This window comes from Arachis ipaensis, chromosome B10 (genome assembly GCF_000816755.2).
Source record: "Arachis ipaensis cultivar K30076 chromosome B10, Araip1.1, whole genome shotgun sequence".
Classification (NCBI taxonomy): domain Eukaryota; kingdom Viridiplantae; phylum Streptophyta; class Magnoliopsida; order Fabales; family Fabaceae; genus Arachis; species Arachis ipaensis.
The window spans coordinates 95,272,336-95,292,019 of NC_029794.2; the positions used below are offsets into that span (position 1 = coordinate 95,272,336).

At 36.2% G+C, this 19,684-nt stretch overlaps 1 protein-coding gene and 2 long non-coding RNA genes across 7 annotated transcripts; 2 read left to right on the forward strand and 1 right to left on the reverse strand.

Annotated features, from left to right (window-relative positions):
* Positions 417–18,959, forward strand: LOC110268173. 2 transcript variants are annotated; one of them, XR_002356273.1, is made up of 6 exons: positions 417–816; positions 1,456–1,518; positions 2,237–2,334; positions 7,236–7,303; positions 18,117–18,557; positions 18,675–18,959. It is a non-coding gene; the product is annotated as an uncharacterized LOC110268173 (long non-coding RNA). The 2 variants fall into 2 exon arrangements; XR_002356272.1 differs by lacking the exon at positions 2,237–2,334 and having other exon boundaries at positions 421–816.
* On the forward strand, positions 1,527–2,064 carry LOC107622288. The gene is made up of 2 exons (XR_002356274.1): positions 1,527–1,790; positions 1,901–2,064. It is a non-coding gene; the product is annotated as an uncharacterized LOC107622288 (long non-coding RNA).
* Positions 2,329–5,910, reverse strand: LOC107622287. Of its 4 annotated transcripts, none has more exons than XM_021114056.1 (3): positions 5,259–5,910; positions 5,077–5,172; positions 2,329–2,553 (listed from the first exon to the last, which is right to left on the reverse strand). In XM_021114056.1, the coding sequence occupies exons 1-3, from the start codon at positions 5,345–5,347 to the stop codon at positions 2,463–2,465; spliced, it is 276 nt and encodes a 91-aa protein (XP_020969715.1). In that variant the 5' UTR covers positions 5,348–5,910; the 3' UTR covers positions 2,329–2,462. The 4 variants fall into 4 exon arrangements, with proteins under 4 accessions (XP_020969715.1, XP_020969716.1, XP_020969714.1 ...); XM_021114057.1 differs by having other exon boundaries at positions 2,377–2,569; positions 5,259–5,908; XM_021114055.1 differs by having other exon boundaries at positions 2,377–2,553; positions 5,077–5,175; positions 5,259–5,900.

The window sequence follows — 19,684 nt, forward strand, 5'->3', positions numbered from 1 at the left end:
CATGCGTTACTCGGATATGGTGGTCTGCTGTGGTTTAGAAAATATTAACTTGATGAGAGGATGAGTTAGTCACTTATGGCTGCCATTGAATGAATCATTCGTTATTGAAGTAGACAGTAAGAAAAGTTAATTCGGAAAGAAAAAGCATCTCCGAAGCCTTAACTGAATCCTTATCGCTGTTTTCGCATCAATCTGGTATTTCATTCTTTACTATTTTGTTTATGCTTTCAAACAAACAACCATATTTTCTAATCGCTTGACTAAGATTTACAAGATAGCCATTGCTTGCTCAATCCGACAATTTCCGTGGGATTCGATCCTCATTCACCTGAGGTATTACTTGGATGACCCGGTGCACTTGCCGGTTCAATTGTGCGGAGTTCAATTCCGCGCACTAGTGGTTGGTTACTAATTCGGTTGCTAATGTTGTGGTCACTAAATCGGTTGCTAATTTTTAAATTAGTGACCGATTTTATAAAATAATCAGTCGCAAAAACGGTCGCTAAGTTAAAAAAAAAATTATCTGAATTACCCTCATTAACCCTAACTCACCCACACCATTCTCATTTCTCCAATCAAATACCATTATTGTCTCCGAGCGCCATTGTCATATTCTTCGCCGCTGTCCTCTGTGCACGTCTCACTGCCATCTCTTGAGGTCCCGTCGGCATCGTCTTCTCCGGTCTCGGTGCCGTCTCCTGAGGTGTCGTCACCATCTTCTTCTGCAATCTCGGTGTCATCGCTTACGTCCTTGAGATCTCGGCGTCGTCTTTTGTCTTATGATATCTCCGGGCCGTCTTCGTCATCTTCAAGCAGGTAACCTCCTAATCGTCGATTCCAATCCATTCTGTTAGGTTTGGTTTTTTTCCCCTCTAGTTAGGGGTTTTAGTGATGTGCTTCATTGAATTTGCTTGTTGATCCGTTGCTTTTTCTGTCTTGATTCTTTTTTCCGTTGATTTTGGGAGATTAACTTGTTGAATTTGCTTGTTGATCCATTCTGTTTGCACATGAACAATTATCCCTGCTTCCATTGTTCAATTTGATATTTGCTTGTTGATCCATTCTGTTTGCACATGAACAATTATCCCTGCTTCCATTGTTCAATTTGAATATATTACTGTAATCGTTCCTTGCATATCGACAATAAAAATTGTACAAGTATTCCAAGTTTGACTAACATTTTCTCTAACATGCAAATCAATGATCTTTACTCCAAAAAATAAAAATAAGCTCTCGTTTTTCACATTTGATTATGCTTATTCATAATAATTAGTTTGGAATTTGGATGAGAGTAGTATTACTAATAATTTTATGCCTATTCGTAATAAATAATAATATTTATACATACAAAGGTTAAAGGTAGATATATCGATTAGCTTCAATTGAAAATTGTATAATGTAGATTTCTATCTTTATATTGATCATCTATCTCCTTGATTTCTTGTAATAATATAGATTCTTAACTGGAAACCTTCTCAACGGATCAGTGCCTTCATGGCCGAGTGATGCTACCAGCTTGTAATAATTTCTTCATCAAATACTACTTTTTGATTGGTTGTTTTTAATTAAACACAATGCATAGTATCTATGATTAATTTTTTATTATTTTATATATTATCATTTAAATTTACTTCTTAAATGGTTTCTCTATAGTGTGTTTGATGAGCAGCTCCCATTATTTTCTTGCCTCTCCCATTTATTCTGAATGAAATTCTATGCCTTGTATATAGAGATCTTTCATATAATAACTTCAACCAAGATAATCAGCAGCAATGTCAATCTGGAAAAGTGTAAGTAGTACCCTTGTACTTGTTATTTGTATTTATTATTGAATTTTAAGATTTAATTTATGCACTAATTTAGTGAAAAGCTTTGTTTTCTTACTATGTATGTGTCATAGGAACTTATTTGCTACTACGTCTCCGACAATTAACAATTCGTAAGTTTTGCATTTTGAAAACATTGTCATTTTTGTGTTGCATTGGCATAGAAAGATTTCATCATAATGAGATTAGTTATTCTGTATTCTCATAGTTTAAAAAGAAAGAAACTGGTTTTGTATTACCAAGTGTTAATGCAGTGATGTCATTCCTCAGCTTGATGCCTATTTTTAAACTTGTCTGTGATGATTTGAACTGAAAAGTTGTTGCTTGCAAGATCATCATATTTTGCTTTATTTCATTATTTTATTTTAAATTTATGTGTAAAATGGTTCTATTGACTTCATTTTTTTTAGGAGTGTCACACATCAAATCTCTCTTTTTTCAGCATGTCAAACAACTGCTCAAAGTCTCAAACAATGCTATTGACCATAAAGATAAGCCACTGTGAACTGTAAGTTCTTTTCATTCTATTTGTTTTTTGTAACACCCTAACTTTCAAAAAATCATATTAATTTACAAGCATATTAATTTACAAGCATCTCATATTAAAATCATATCCCTCTTACAAAACTTGCAAAGTTAAAGGTGAGGGAAACATAAGACTAAAACAATGCAGAAATATCGTCTAACAGAAAAGAAATAAGCTCTTCCAAACTTCGTCATCCATAACCTGAAAAAGAAAAGTCCTGTAGGAGAGTGAGAACATCATCCTCGAAAGAGTTCTCACTATAGGGTTGCAGAATTACTATAATAGGATACGCGAGATAAAATCGTTACATTGATTAATAACCGCCTTATGCAACTTTTCCAAAAGCAAAGGTTTACTATAAAGAAAATTCTAAAATCTTTTCTGAAAGAGGAAATTGTTCTTTTCTTAAAAATTCAAAGGCCTTTCAAAAGGTTTATCTATGCTGATCCAGATTAGTTTTTCATACTTTTCTAAACCAGAAACATTAACCAAACATGGCCTTCGGCCCATCTCATGATCAACCACGGCCCTAGGCCCAAACAGTCCAAACAATAACCAATCACTACGGTCCAACAGAATCTCAGTCGCAAACACAAGTAGGAAAGTTCAAACACAAACAAACAATTACTTCAAGTAGAACAATTAGCAATTAACCACGATTAATCACAAAGGTAAACCAAGTACAATATGCACACTCGAACAATGTCACATAGATGCATATGATGAATGCCTGTCCTAGTGGCTGATGAGTCTCATTTGTTGGTTATAAAACCAACCCGACAAGTCTTGGTAGCTAACCATTGGACTGTCCCTCTGTCGTGCTCCCCAACTCGAGTTATTCACAGTCATAATCATAATTCACATCCAACACCCTCACTGGTGTATATTCACGGGGGCGAGCTCATCCGGAACTTTCACAGTGTCCGGCCACACTTACGACATATGGTCAACAGAGTATCGAGTCTCAACCTAGAGCACGTGGTGGCTAGCCACTGCTTCTACCCAGAGAAACTCGTATCTCAGATAATTGGAAGTGCAACAATCACTTTATCAATTCAATAACCATTCATATTCATACTCAGCCATCTGACTCATAACATATTCTACAACCAGCCATGGTTCATTATCATATACAGCCATTCTGGTTCATAATATATTCCACAAATAGTGATAATTCATTATCATATATAGCCATTCCGGCTCATAACATAATAGCACTTCCACCATCCAATATCATAAAACTCATAAAATCATCATTCAAGCCATAAATCACTTTTCTCAAAGCACTTTTCTTTGAAAATCAAATTCAATTCATCTCAATCTTAACTTCAAAATCCACATTCTCAAATCACTTCTAGCTTATAAGCCATCTTTCTCAAAAGAAATCTCCTCCTTCAAAACAAGCCACATTTCCACAACATCCTTCTAAAACTTACAAACAATTCGGCAACTAGGCCAAATTAAAAATCTCTTATGAAAGCTCCCAAAATCAATCATCCCAAAACTGAATTCGGTAATAGAAATTTCTCAGGAGAGTCTCAAGACTTTAGAGAAGGACAACCTATCTCAATTTTTTAAAAATTCATTGAAACTCTTAAAATCATAGATTCTTGGTTTAAGTAAATAAAAACAGAGTTTATTATAAAACCGGATCATATAAAGTCACAAGTCCCAACCCAATCCAAAGCCAATTCACTTGAAACGGAACCGATTCATTTAAATCAAAACCACTTTTAGGTTCCTCCTTAAAACCAATTCTTTGACTTCTTCCAAAATGTCATAAACGCAATTATTCAATCAAGAATCCAATTTCCTTCAAAATCACTAAAAGCTCCTCTGAACGAAATCCTTAAGTCTAACTAAAAGCATAAGCCCTTTTTATATTAAAAATCAATCTTGGAACATAGAACTTTTCCTCAGTGATTCAAAATGGTAAAGTAATTCCTTTCTGAGTAAATCGAACTCAAGACATATAGTTTTCTCAAGTAAATGAAACTCAAAAACATAACTATTTTCTTAATAAATCAAATAATACAATTTCTCAAATCCCAAACCTTTTTAAATAACTTTTCAAATAAAGTCTAAAGTTTTTATAGAAATTTCGTCAGCACTTCCCCTAAAACTTGGACTTTGACACCCTTTCCGAGTCCCAACCAAACCATTCCACAACCCCTTCCACGGGTTCAAAACCAAATCAATTTCAAATTAGACCGATTCCGAAAATTCATATTATTCTCATCTTTCAAGAAAACAAATTCGGACTCAATTCCTTTACAACAGATTAAACTTGATTTCAACAACTTTTTAAGAAACGATTTTAAAGAAGCACTTCAATAACAGTCTGCTTTACAAACCGAATAATAATCCAGTCGCACAAGCATTCATATTCATCCAAGACAACCAACATCACATAAAACTTATACAATCACTCAAGGCTACAATTTTATCACATAATATCCATATATAATAATTCCAGTATATAAAATATGCTTTTTCTGAAAACGTCCCTACCTCAATACGCAAAACCACAGCCCAAACACCTCACAGAGTTCTTTTCGCCTCAACCCTAAAACTCAACTCCAAGCTACTTTTGCAATAACCACAGCAACTTTAATCGCAACATATAATAACTGAGACTCAAACTTATAGCAATTTGCGCCACAAAACCTTAGCGTAAGATAACAGAGCAGCGATTAAAGGACTCTTCAAAACAAAAAAGCTTACCGAACTCGAGGGAACCAAGTAGCGGCAGCACCAGTGGCTGTTCCGGCAACATCAACGTCACAGCCGGTGACCAAAACGGCGGCAACTCGCGATAAACTCCTAGCACAGACAGCTTTAGCAACAACTCTCATGGTAATGGAGAACTTAACGGATAAAGAAGCTGAAGCAGGGTTAGAGCTTACCAACACAGAGGACTCAGCGGCTGTTTTCGGCGGCAGAGGCGGCGACAGTGTCTTTCCGGCGATGGCGGCGTAGTTTCTCGGCAACCCATCACCAGTGGTTGCGCTGGGCAGAGACGGCGACGGCGTGACTGGGCGCGGCGGTTCCAGGTTCGCAGCCCTCTCTGACTCGCGAACTTTCTCTCTCCGTGGTTCAGCTTCGACGGCGGCTCCAAGGTGGACCAGTGGCGACGGCGACGGCACGGACAGCAGCGGTGGCGCGACGCTCCTTGCGAGGCCTTCCTCCCTTCTCGCGCGCATGCCCTCCTGTCAGTCTCTTTCTCTCTCACCTCAGTTCCGATCCGTGACGGAGAAGACCCCGTGAACAGCAGCGGCGGCCTCAACTGGGCAGGGCAAGGCGACAGAATGGCTCCCCGCGTGCAGCAGCTCGGCGTATCCTTACTTCAGCGGCATCGGCGGTGGTGGCGAGACCCAGTAGCGCCGGCGCAGCCCCCCTCTCCTGCTCCTCTTCTCTGTTAGTTCTCTCCCCTTCCATGAAGCTGCTGTTGTTGGTTTTGGGAAAAAGGGTTTCGGTGGCTGAAGGGGGGTGAGGGTGGCAGCTAGGGTTTCATTTGGGACAGAAAGGGAAAAATTGATTTAATCAGAATTAGGGTTTGGGTATGGAATTAGATTTTTGGGTTAACTAGTGTTTGAAAATTCTTAAATCAATTTAGGTTATATGGTATTTATTTTTAAATTTAATTTAATTTAATTTTTAAAATTATTTTAAAAAATAAATAATCATTTGTATCTATAAAGATGAAAACATTGATATATGTATCCACATTAAATTGAAACTAAACTTGTACCCATTTAAGATGTTTTTCGTGTGACAAAAATATCCTATCTTTGGAGAATTAGAGTGCCACGTAGGATATTTTTGTCACACAAAAGACATTTTGCGTAAGTACAAGTTTAATTTCTATCTAGTATAGGTACATATGTTAGCGTTTTCATCTTTTATGGGTATATTAATTGATTCTCAATTAAATACTCTAATTAAAAATATATTACGGTATAACTAATTTTCTTTATTATAAATTCAATTAATTAAAATTACTTTTAATTATCTGCCATAAAATAATTTATGAACTTTAAAATTGTAAATAAAAATATATAATTTAAAATCAGTATGTAATAATTTTTCAAAAATTCTAGATCTTACATTTTTTTGTGTTTAGTCATAGACTTACAATTTGATTGTTAGTGCCACTTAAGATAATTTAATCAAGCTAAAGCATTCTTTTTCTGGATAAACAAAGAAATAATACTCACAAAACAAGAAGGATAATGCAAACAGTATGGAGGACAAGTTCACAAGATAACCTTGTTAGTTGTTACTTAAGATAAGAATAAATAATCTAGCTGAAGCATAATTCGTCTAAATTCAAATTTGTCGCTTAATGGTATTAAGATATTAATGAGGTAAATTAGTTTTAATTTATTAATTGGAGAACCTTTGGTGGAGTGTGATGCTTTTGTGTAACTCCATGGGATACATTCTGCTGAATATTTACTTTTGCTATGTCAGAAATAGTCTGATATATGAGTAATTTGAATAAGCTGAGAATATGAACTTATCAAAAAGATATTCTGTTTTGATGAAGAGGAAGTATACAAATTGTATCTATGTTTTTTCCATTTTGCAAGGAATCAGAACAAATATGTCATATCTGATTGAGGTCGCATGAATTGTTTCTGTTTCCATCGTGATGTTGGTTCCTATTGTCAATGGAGTATTTACTTTATCCTCTGTTTTAGCGTGGACTCCTCCTATAAACCTATAATTCTTATAATCAAGACAATTTATCCAGTAATACTCATGTACAATTATATTTATATCAACAGAATTTATTATTTTTTATCTTAAAGATAATGAAGTGTGAATTTATTTATTTATAATAAATTTAAGTAGGTGTTTTATTTTATCTTTTTCTTTAGTTTTGAAGTTGATTGTATAGCTTCCATTCTATTTTCAAGATTTGTAATTGTGTAAGGACATCCAACGAGTTAAGGTATTTTATTTTTATTTACTTAATTGTTTATCAATTGATGTTTTATTGTAGTTCATAAAATGTGATTTGTTCATACATTTAGTTAAGATGCACTATTACAATGGGACAGGTTATGAATATGAGTTAGAGTCGTAATTAGATGTACAATAGACTAAGACCTGGTCGAAAGGATTTAACTAGTAAATTTACAAAAGGGGTAGAAGAATGTATTTTCTTTGCTAAGAGATCAACAGATTCGTCAAGTGGAAAAATTAGATGCCCTTATTCTAGGTATAAAAACAAGGTTTATATGAAATCTGAAGATGTAATAATCCATCTATATAGAAAAGGATTTGTTCCTGATTATTGGCTTTGGACAAATAATGGAGAAAATAGTCCAACCTTATGTGAGATCCCTAATAGGACGGAGGAGCTAATTTATGAAGCTTTTACTGGGTTTGAGTTTGAAGGCCATGGTGATTCTGAGGATAAGAAGTCTCCAAATGTTGATGCTAAGAATTTCTATGACTTACTGCATGCATCAAAAAAGCCTTTATGGCCAAGATGTGAAAACCACATTGAATTTTCATTTGCTGTTAGATTAATGACAATTAAATTCGAAGGAAATATTTCTCATTGATCTATCGATCAACTACTTCAACTCATGAGAGAGACCCACCCGAAAGATAATGTAATTCCAAAAAACATCTATGAAACTAAAAAAATAGTTTCTAAACTTGGGTTAACTTCAGTAAAGATTGATTATTGCGTTTATGGTTGCATGTTATTCTATGCAAAAGATTGCAAAGATTTAAAGGAATGCAAGTTTTGTGGTGCACTATGGTATGATGCAAAAATAGTGAATGGAAGACATAAGGAGTTTTCAGTGAAAAGGATGTACTACTTGCCTCTTATCCCTAGGTTAAAATTTACTTCTTTGGGTTCTGATCCACATATGAGTTGGCACCGTGCACAACAGAGGGAACCAGGAGTACTATGTCACCCATCGGACGGGGAAGCATGAAAGCAATTTGATCTCAAGCATTCGAATTTTGCAGCTGAACCAAGGATTGTGAGATTAGGTTTATGTGCTGATGGATTTTTCCCCTATAGTCATCAAGCTACCCCTTACTCTTGTTGGCCTGTAATTGTGACTCCCTACAATCTTCCACCAGAACTATGCATGACCACGCCATATATGTTCCTGACCTTAAGAATTCCAGGACCCCATAATCTCAAGGAAAAATAGACGTTTATTTGCAACCGTTGATAGATAAGTTGAAACTGTTATGGAATGAAGGTGTCATTACATATGACATATCCCAAAAGAAGAATTTTTTTATGAAAGTTGCACTCGTGTGGACTATAAACGATTTTCCTGCGTATGGCATGTTATCGGGTTGGAGCACTGCAGGTAAATTGGCATGTCTGTGTTGTAAGAAACAATCAATTGCTTTTACTTTAAAACATGGTGGTAAATGCTCTTGGTTCAATTTTTTCCCTTGGATCATCCATACCGAAGATATAAGGTTTCATTCTTGAAAAATCGAGTTGTGACAGCTCAAGCTCCAGTTAGATTGTCAGGCGAGGAGGTTTGGCAAAGTGTTTGCAATCTTCCAAGAAGTATAGAACGTGAATCTTGTTCATATATTGGTTTTGGTGTTTCTCATAATTGGACAAAACGAAGTATATTTTGGGAGTTATCATATCGGAAAGACAATTTGTTAAGACATAATCTTGATGTGATGCACATTGAGAAAAATGTCTTTGATAATGTCTTTAATACGGTAATAGACATTAAAGACAAGACTAAAGACAATGTGAAGGCAAGAATGGATTTGAAGGAACTCTGCCGACGGAAGGATTTGGAATTGCAATTGTTACCAAATGGAAAATACATGAAACCTAAAGCAAAATTCACTCTCTCTATGGAACAAAAAAAAGGACAGTTCATAAATGGGTTAGTGAGATTAAAATGACAGATGGATATGATGACAAGTCATCTTATGCTAGCTTTTCAAGCATTTCTCACTTGTTTCATTAGGTTTTATGCACTTTCTTGCATTGTAAGTAAGTGATTTGGAGTGGATTTGCATGGTTTTGTTGAATCAATCAACCATCCTTTATTTGACACTAAATCATGAGGTTTAAGCTAGAATTAGTTAGTTTTTGAATAATTTATAAATCTTGTGAATTTGGTGATACTTTAATTGGTTGTTTTGATTACTTGTAGGTGAAGAAACGGTGAAAAAAGAAAATTTTGGCACGCTTTTGAAGTTAAAACACGCTTTGGTCCTTAGGCCACGCTTTGGAAAGCGTGACCTAAGGAAACAAAAGCGTGGTGCACCAAGGGGGCAAGGCTTATGGCGCTGCGTTAAGAAAGTTAACTGAGCATCCAAGGAAGCAAGCAAAATGAGGAGCGCTCAGTTAACTCACTTACCTTTATCGTGCCTCAACTAAGAGAAATACAAGGCGCGACACCAAGCAAGGAAGCCAGCAAGGATCGAACTGGGGAACACAAGGAAGGAGCAACACAAGGCTTTGGCAAGGAAATTAGCCAAAATGCATCCACCAGGGCTCGAACCAGGCACACATGGGAACCTTGCACAAGCACAAAGGGCGCTCAGTTGCCTTTCTTAACTGAGCGCTACTTACATTGCCAATTTGCCAAGGAAATTTGCCACACAATGAGTTCACTAAGTCTCGAAGAGGAGCTTCCACTCAAAGCAAAGAAAGGGAGCTAAGTTAGGTGTTTTAACTGAGCGCTACTCCTTGAAAGGAAATTGGTGCCGAATTGCATCGTCCAGGGTTCGAATGGGGAGTTCTCTCCACAAGCAAAGAGCGTTGAGTTAACTCCTTTAACTGAGCGCTAGTTCAACAAATAGAGGAGCCAGGGTGGCCTCAGCAAGGCTCGAAGAAGGTACCTTGTGCAAGGCTTGTAGCGCTAAGTTAAGTTACTTAACTGAGCGCTATGCTGAATGCCTATCACGCACCAAATTTGAAGGCCAAAGGCGAGGATTGAGCGCTGCGTTGCCACAATTAACCGAGCGGCCCCCTGGAGCTTGACATGAGCCCAAGCAAGAAGAAATTGAGCGCTTAGTTGGTTTAGTTAACCGAACGCTTCCCTGGAGCCAGCACCATGGTTCAAATTTTAATTAAAAAGCCAAATTAAACTCAATTCTTCACCAAATGAAAAGCCCACTCCAAATTCTGAAGATCAGAAATAGAAAGTGTATAAATAGGACTTAGTTTGAGTTAGAGAACATACTTTTACTTTCACTTTTGAACTTTCTTTCATTTTGAGTTTTTTTTAGCTTTGAATTGGGAAATTGGGACTGAGAGCTGAGTTCTCTCCTCCTTGTTCTTACCTCTGCATTTCTTACTTTCTGTTTATGAATTTTGGATTGAGATTGAAGGAATTCTGTTTCAATCTTTGATCTACAATTCATCTTAATTTTCTTCTGCATAATTCTAAAGGATTGAGAATTTGATTTAGCTTTCTGTCTTCGTTTTCATTTCTTCTACAACTCTTGCTATCTATTCTTAGAATTGAAATTAAGATTGAAGAGCTTCACTGATTCTAAGTTTGAGAATCACCTTTTACCTCTCTTCTCAATTGTTCTAAGAATTGGATCTAAGTTTTCTTTACTGTTCCATTTACATTTCTTCTGCAAATTGTTCTCTGTTGGATCAAGGAAGGAATTGAGATCTAGACCTGTTTTCTAGTCTCATTGAGCCCCTGAGATCTTGAATTCCTTCCCTAGCTTTTACAATTAAGCTGAATTTACTTTCTTTTTGTTCTTCAAGAAATTTTCCATTTCTGTTTAGATCTACTGCACTTACTTCATCTTCTTTACTTTCTATTGTTAAATTCTGCATCCCAGCATCCCACACCTCTTTACTATTCAAGCAATTTTCATTTCTTACACTCTAAGCTTCAGCTATTTACATTACTTGCACTTTAAGATTCAGCTTTTTTACTTTCTTGCACTTTAAGTTTCATGCAAATTTACTCTTCTGCACTTTAGTTTTTTGTTGATTCTCCCTCTCCCTTTTAGTTTCATGCAATTTAGCTTCTGTTGGTTACAATTCACTCAAATCATCAACTGTTTGCTTAACTAAATCAACCATCTAACTAAAATTTCTCAATCCATCAATCCCTGTGGGATCGACCTCACTCTTGTGAGTAATTACTACTTGATTCGACCCGGTACACTTGCCGGTGAGTTTAGGTGTTGGAATCCGTTTCCAACCCATCAAGTTTTTAGCACCGTTGCTGGGGATTGATTTAGATTGACAATGACTAAGTAAGGTGATGGTCTAGATTAAGCACTTTTTCTTTATTTTTGTTTACTTTCTTTGTTTTTAATAAGGACACTAACTGTTCGAGACTTTGTCTCTATTAATCTTAACTGCACTCAAGCTATAGAGTGCCCTGTTTGTGTTGCTGAACTTATGCCAGGAGGAAGAAGCAATGACTTCACACCCTCGGATCTTGAGATACTTTAAAGATTGAGAAGAGAAGCAGGAGATGGAAGGGAACCCCTCTGATTCACTAGAAGGAGTGGCCAACAATAACCCAGCCCAGAAAATCAGTAGGCTGGAAGCAGAAGTGCAACCATTCACACAAAAGAAGGGAGTGATGGAACTTGAAGTAGCAAATGCAATCATAACCCAAAACAAGCAGATGCACCAACAACTTCAGCAACAAATAGAACTGATGGCCAGGAAAATCAATGAGCTGCAAATTGTTGTAGTGAATGCACAAAGACAATCTCAAACCTCACACGGATGGAATCAATCTGAAAAAGGTTTTGGGGCATTCAACTATGAGAAACGAAGTCCTGAGCAAGTGCAATCTCCAAATAACACCTCAAGTTCGTTCCAATACCATTCCCATGGTGATGCACACAACCCATCCTGGAGGACTCATTCTAACTTGAGGTGGGGTGAGCATCAAAATCAAGGACCAAGGGACCTCAATTATAACAGCCGCAGCTTCACAAACAAGCACAAACACACCCCTACCAACAACACCCATTACACACTACCACAACACACATACTTCCAATCCCATCACACTTCACAATTCTCCCAAAATAACTTTCATCAACCATCTCATTTGACGCAACCACAACCAAATCCAGACTTCCAAAAAATCTCAAGTCTAGAGATAATGATGGAGAAATTCATGAAAAATCAAGAGATGGCAAGACAAGATCAGGAAGCAACAAGGAAAGATCAAGCCATAACAAGTAAAAACTAAGAAGCTTCAATCAGAAATCTTGAGAGGCAAATGGAATAAATGGCTAAACAAATTGCAGAAATGAGTGAGAATCAACCAAATGCATCCCTTAGTGCCACTCAAGACCACCCAAGGAACAAAGAAAAAGCTACAAAGTGGGAGAAGTGGAAGGCAATCATAGAGAAAAGTGAGAGGACTATGGAAAAAGAAGCCATTATCCAGGAAAAACACCACAAAGAAGTTCCACAAGAAGAGATAGAGGAAAGGAAGCTCACAGTGAGAAGAGAAAATCTAAGGCAACATGATTTTCAGCTTCCATGATCAAAGAATGAAGGATGTCAAGCTAGTGACAATAAAGAAGCGCTTGTTGGGAGGCAACCCAACCTGAGGTAGCTTTCTTTTCATAGCTATTTCAATAAAAAGGTGAGTGGTTTTGTCTGTATTGCAAGGAGCTAAGTTTGGTGTTGCACACCAAAACAATTTAAGGAAGAGTGAAGAATGCTAAGTTTGGTGTTCCACCAAAATCTCATTTAAAAACACATTCTCACCTTCTGCATGAAGGGTTGCTAGCTCCAAGCAATCAGATAAACCATTGAACCATTGTCTATCTTCTAGTTTTTAGTCTTATAACCTTCAGCAAAGACAAAAGGGTTTCACATATGGTTAATTTGATGCATGAGAAACATTGGCAAGGGACTAAGTTTGGTGTTCACACACCAAAGTAAGTTCAAAAGCCCACAAAATAATTCTTGCACATTAACCAGTTGCCTAAGAGCTTGAGAAACAAGCAACTTGTAAGGATTATGCAGGAAAATATTCAATCTGTGAGAGGGATCTACATCATCATCCAAGGAAGTACAACAAAGAGAAATAATGATGACAGAAGGAAAAGCTGAGAAGACATTCCCAACAGGTTGTATTGACACTTAATCCTTGTTGCTTTGAAGTACTTTAATTTGGAAATTCCTATATGTCTTGCTGAAGTGTTCAATTAAGTACAAAGTGGAGATGTTTGCTAAGAATGCTAGCTTGCATATTGTGCTTGTCATCCCTCATTAGCTTGAATTTTGTTTTGTTCCTTTCTGCATAAATAAAAGAAAAATGTTTGATTTAGAAAAGTGATTGTCCAATGTTGTAGAAATTAGAATGAAGATTTAGTGGTGGTATTTGTCTTATTTAATGGTTAGCTCAAATAACAAAAGCTGCATAATAACATGTTCTTTGAAGTGTGAATTGGTTTGCTGCTATAAAGTCTGTTAATTAATGAAAGTCCCTTGAGAATGAAACAAACAAAGAAGGAAAAAGAAAAAGAAAAGCCAAGAATTGGCAAAGAAACAAATAATATGGCTAGACACCAATAGCTTGGACCCTAAGACATATGCCTGTGGTGTTTTTGTACTGGGATATGCTTGGACAAGTAGGTGCTGAGGAGTATTTCAAAACTTGGCCACTTAGATCAACTGATCTGGGATTGCCAATTGAAAGTCCACTATCAAGAGCAACCTAGTTACAAAGCATTTAGTAATCCAAAGAGATGCTGGGCATCAATGTTCCTAGGAAGAAATTGTGAGCCATGTGTCTTTGGTGAAGAAATGTTGAGCAAAATTTAGCCAAAAGGCTGCTGCAACATTTGCCACCAAGCCTCTATTAAGAAATAAGCTTTCCTAAGCAAAGTAAAGAAAGGAAAAGCAAGCAAGGGATCAAGCAAAATTAAGGAATTATAGCAGCAACTCTAGTGAACCTTTAAGGAAACATTTCTTATCTGTCAGCAAGTAATAAAGGAACTACCATTGTCTGCATAAAACCCCATGAACTAAGTTCAATTATTTGCTAAATAAGGACATGCATACTTCTCTGTTTTATTTTATTTTCTCTTATGTTTAGTGCTTGCTTGGGGACAAGCAAGGTTTAAGTTTGGTGGTGTGATGACAAATCATCTTATGCTAGTTTTTCAAGCATTTCTCACTTATTTCATTAGGTTTTATGCACTTTCTTGCATTGTAAGTAAGTGATTTGGAGTGAATTTGCATGATTTTGTTGAATCAATCAATCATCCTTTATTTGACACTAAATCATGAGGTTTAAGCTAGAATTAGTTAGTTTTTGAATGATTTATAAAGCTTGTGAATTTGGTGATACTTTGATTGGTTGTTTTGATTACTTGTAGGTGAAGAAACGGTGGAAAAAGGAATTTTTGGCATGCTTTTGAAGTTAAAACACGCTTTGGACCTTAGGCCACGCTTTGAAAAGCGTGACCTAAGAAAACAAAAGCGTGGTGCACCAAGGGGGCAAGGCTTATGGCGCTGCGTTAAGAAAGTTAACTGAGCGCCCAAGGAAGCAAGCAAAATGAGGAGCGCTTAGTTAACTCACTTACCTTTATCGTGCCTCAACCAAGAGAAATACAAGGGGCGACACCAAGCAAGGAAGCCAGCAAGGATCGAACTGGGGAACACAAGGAAGGAGCAACACAAGGCTTTGGCAAGGAAATTAACCAAAATGCATCCACCAAGGCTCGAACCAGGCACACATGGGAACCTTGCACAAGCACAAAGGGCGCTTAGTTGCCTTTCTTAACTGAGCGCTACTTACATTGCCAATTTGCCAAGGAAATTTGCCACACAATGAGTTCACCAAGTCTCGAAGAGGAGCTTCCACTCAAAGCAAAGAAAGGTCGCTAAGTTAGGTGTTTTAACTGAGCGCTACTCCTTGAAAGGAAATTGGCGCCGAATTGCATTGTCCAGGGTTCGAAGGGGGAGTTCTCTCCACAAGCAAAGAGCACTGAGTTAACTCCTTTAACTGAGCGCTAGTTCAACAAATAGAGGAGCCAGGGTGGCCTTAGCAAGGCTCGAAGAAGGTACCTTGTGCAAGGCTTGTAGCGCTAAGTTAAGTTACTTAACTGAGCGCTATGCTGAGTGCCTATCACACACCAAATTTGAAGGCCAAAGGCAAGGATTGAGCGCTGCGTTGCCACAATTAACCGAGCAGCCCCCTGGAGCTTGACATGAGCCCAAGCAAGAAGAAATTGAGCGCTCAGTTGGTTTAGTTAACCGAACGCTTCCCTGGAGCCAGCACCATGGTTCAAATTTTAATTAAAATGCCAAATTGGACTCAATTTTTCACCAAATAAAAAGGCCACTCCAAATTTTGAAGATAAAAAATAGAAAGTGTATAAATAGGACTTAGTTTGAGTTAGAGAACAAACTTTTACTTTCACTTTTGAACTTTCTTTCATTTTGAGTTTTTTTTAGCTTTGAATTAAGGAATTGGGACTGAGAGCTGAGTTCTCTCTTCCTTATTCTTACCTCTGCATTTCTTACTTTCTGTTTATGAATTTTGGATTGAGATTGAAGGAATTCTGTTTCAATCTTTGATCTACAATTCATCTTTATTTTCTTCTGCATAATTCTAAAGGATTGGGAATTTGATTTAGCTTTCTGTCTTCATTTTCATTTCTTCTGCAATTCTTGCTATCTGTTCTCAAAATTGAAATTGAGATTGAAGAGCTTCACTGATTCTAAGTTTGAGAATCACCTTTTACCTCTCTTCTCAATTGTTCTAACAATTAGATCTAAGTTTTCTTTACTGTTCCATTTACATTTCTTCTGCAAATTATTCTCTGTTGGATCAAGGAAGGAATTGAGATCTAGACCTATTTTCTAGTCTCATTGAGCCCTTGAGATCTTGCATTCCTTCCCTAGCTTTTACAATTAAGCTGAATTTACTTTCTGTTTTGTTCTTCAAGAAATTTTCCATTTCTGTTTAGATCTACTGCACTTACTTCATCTTCTTTACTTTCTATTGTTAAATTTTGCATCCCAGCATCCCACACCCCTTTACTATTCAAGCAATTTATATTTTTTGCACTCTAAGTTTCAGCTATTTACATTACTTGCACTTTAAGATTCAGCTCTTTTACTTTCTTGCACTTTAAGTTTCATGCAAATTTACTCTTCTGCACTTTAGTTTTCTGTTAATTCTCCCTCTCCCTTTTAGTTTCATACAATTTAGCTTCTGTTGGTTACAATTCACTCAAATCATCAACTGTTTGCTTAACTAAATCAACCATCTAACTAAAATTGCTCAATCCATCAATCCCTGTGGGATCGACTTCACTCTTGTGAGTAATTACTACTTGATGCGACCCGGTACACTTGCCGGTGAGTTTAGGTGTTGGAATCCGTTTCTAACCCATCAGGATATGCTTCTAATTTACGTAGATGCATAAATATTCGAGAAGGGAAACTATTTGGGATGAAAAGCCATGACTGTCCATGGAACGTTTGTTACCAATTGCCTTTGTCAATCTTCAACTCCAAATCTGGAAGCCTATAGCCGAATTAAGTAAATTTTTCAAGGATTTGTGCTCCACAATTTTGTACGCGGATGACTTATTGTTGATGGAGCAAAATATTATCACCACCACATGTAAGTTGGAGCAAATTTTTCCTTCAGGATTTTTTAACTGCATGGAGCATTTGCCCATTCTTCTTCCATATGAAGCAAGAGTGGGAGGCCCAGTCCAATATCGATGGATGTACCCATTTAAGAGGTATAACTTTAATTCAATGCTCTTAGTCATTTAATCTTAATCTTATGGCTGCCACTCTATGCTTACATGTTATGTTGCTTTAGGTACTTGAATAGATTAAAGTGAATGGTTAAAAATAAATCACATGTTGAAGGATCCATTTGTGAGGCATACATGAGTCAAGAAACCTCACATTTCTGCACTTATTATTTTGAGTCTCATCATGTACAATCAATGAAAACTGATGTGGCCTGGAATGATGATGGTGGAGCCATCAATATTCAATTTCCAACTTTATTAATATTCAACCATCGTGGACGCGCATCTAAGATAATTAAGAGCCAATACTTAGAGGATAAGGAGTTGGTTGCTGCACACTTACATGTTCTACTTAATTGTGAAGAAGTTGAACAATACATCGAGTAAGATCACCATATACTCGATTTTTATAATTTAGTAGTCTTATTTACGAGGTACTTATATATATATATATGTATATTTATATGAAATTTAGATATTTTGTGAAAGATTTGAGAGGTGAAAATCCAAATATCAGCCAAGATGAAACCAACCGAAGAATAACATTAGAATTTTCAACTTGGTTTGAAAATTATGTAAGTTTCCTAGAATTTCTTGTTAAATATTTTCATTTTTTGTAAGTTAGTTAGTTATTAACACTTTGGATATTTTCTAGATTCATGATAGCAGAAATTGAGTAATGAATCAAAGTCTACACCACTTAGCATGGGGTCCTAGTAAAAAAGTGCACAATTATTCTTGGTATATAGTAAATGGTTTTAAGTTTCACACAGAAAATTGGAGTGTTAGTAAAAAGACTTTCAATGCTGGAGTTTCACACAGTTATGTCACAACTTTATTCTCTAATAGTTTACCAAGTTCATTGAGTCTTTGAGCTTTGTAATTGTTACTTAACATGCTTTATTTTTTAGTTTTCAAAGAAGCACTTAATTTATAATTTAATTTTCTGCATGTATGTTGATTCTTATTCTTTTTATTTTCTCGTGTAATAATTGATCTGATTTTGATATTGGCAGGATAAATTTAAGAATGCTATAGAATAGGCTACGCAAAAAGCATCTGAAGAAGGAAGTAATGTACCAAATGAGATGGATGTATGGTGTGAAATAGCCGGAGTAAAAAAGGGAAGAATTTATGGACTTGGAGCAGAATCCACTATAATTAACAAAAGATCTAGTTATCGTGGCTCCAGTTCTCAGTCATCCAATTGGTTGCAAAGGTCAGAACATGAAGAATAATGAAGAAAATGCAAGAAGAAAATGATGATTTGAAAACTAGATTGGAAAAGACAGAAAGAGGACTTGAACTCAATAACCGTATGCTTTAAGAAATGATGAAAAAGCTTAATTTTAAAATTCTGATTCCTCAACTAGAAGGTAGAGAAACAAATATAGGAGAGGATGAAGATGGTGAATGTACGTCTAAAGAGTGATTAGTAGTTTGACATAATTCACTGGGTGAGTTTAATACTCCCTTTCCTTTGCCTCAAATTACAAATGTATCAAATTCTTTTTTGTGACAGATAGTTTTAGATAATATGTAGTTTATAAGATGCATTGTTATGAATTTTGTAGGTGAAGAATCTTGAAAGAGGATATTTTAAAATATAGAATCTACATTGCTCTGGTCAACATCCCCAACATTTCAAGGTCACCGAAAATCATCTTGAATATCCTTATGATAGATAGATAGATAAATATAGATGTTAGACGAGAATGTATATAAGAAAATCAAGAAAAAGTAGACCGATCTTTTACTTGCTATGTTGATGGATCTGAGCGTAATTCTGTTAATTGATGTAATTAGTAATATGAAGAGTGCTGTTTATTTTGTGTTATGTTATTTTGGTTATTGTTTAAGTTTTGTTTATTGTTTAAGTTTTGTTTATTTTGTGTTATTATTATTGTTATCTATGTTATTTTGGTTATTATTTACTTTTATGTTGTTTACTTTTCAATATTTGATGGCCTAAATATAAAAATTTAGTAAAAATGATAATTAAAAAATCAGGATCAGCCATGAAAATTTGTGTACTAAAATGCTTGGTATCTAATTAGCAACCGATTTAACGACTGAAATGTTGGTTGCTAAAATACAGGTCCACACTTAGCGATCGAATTAGAGACTGAAATGTTGGTCATAAATTAGCGACCGATTTAGCGACCAAAATAACGGTCGCGGATTAGAGACCGAAACACTGGTCACAAATTAGTGACCGATTTAGCGACTGAAAAGTTGGTCGCTATTTAGCGACCGATTTACTCAGAGACCGCTTTAGTAACGGAAATTTTGGTCACAAATTAGCGATCAATTTTGTTAGCGACCGATACTCTTTGGTGAGGGTTGGTGGCCTTGTTAACAAATCAGTCGCTAACATTTAGCGACCGAAGTTGGTCGCTATTTTCTTATTAGCGACCACCCAAATCAGTCGAAAAATCGGTCACTAAATCAGTCGCTATTCCGGTAATTTCTTGTAGTGATGTACCACTTACTTTAAATATATCGTATTGATAAGTTTATTTGTTGTATTGTGTTTTATTTGAACTAATATGAGATTTTGTTTACAATGATGTCATCATATGTT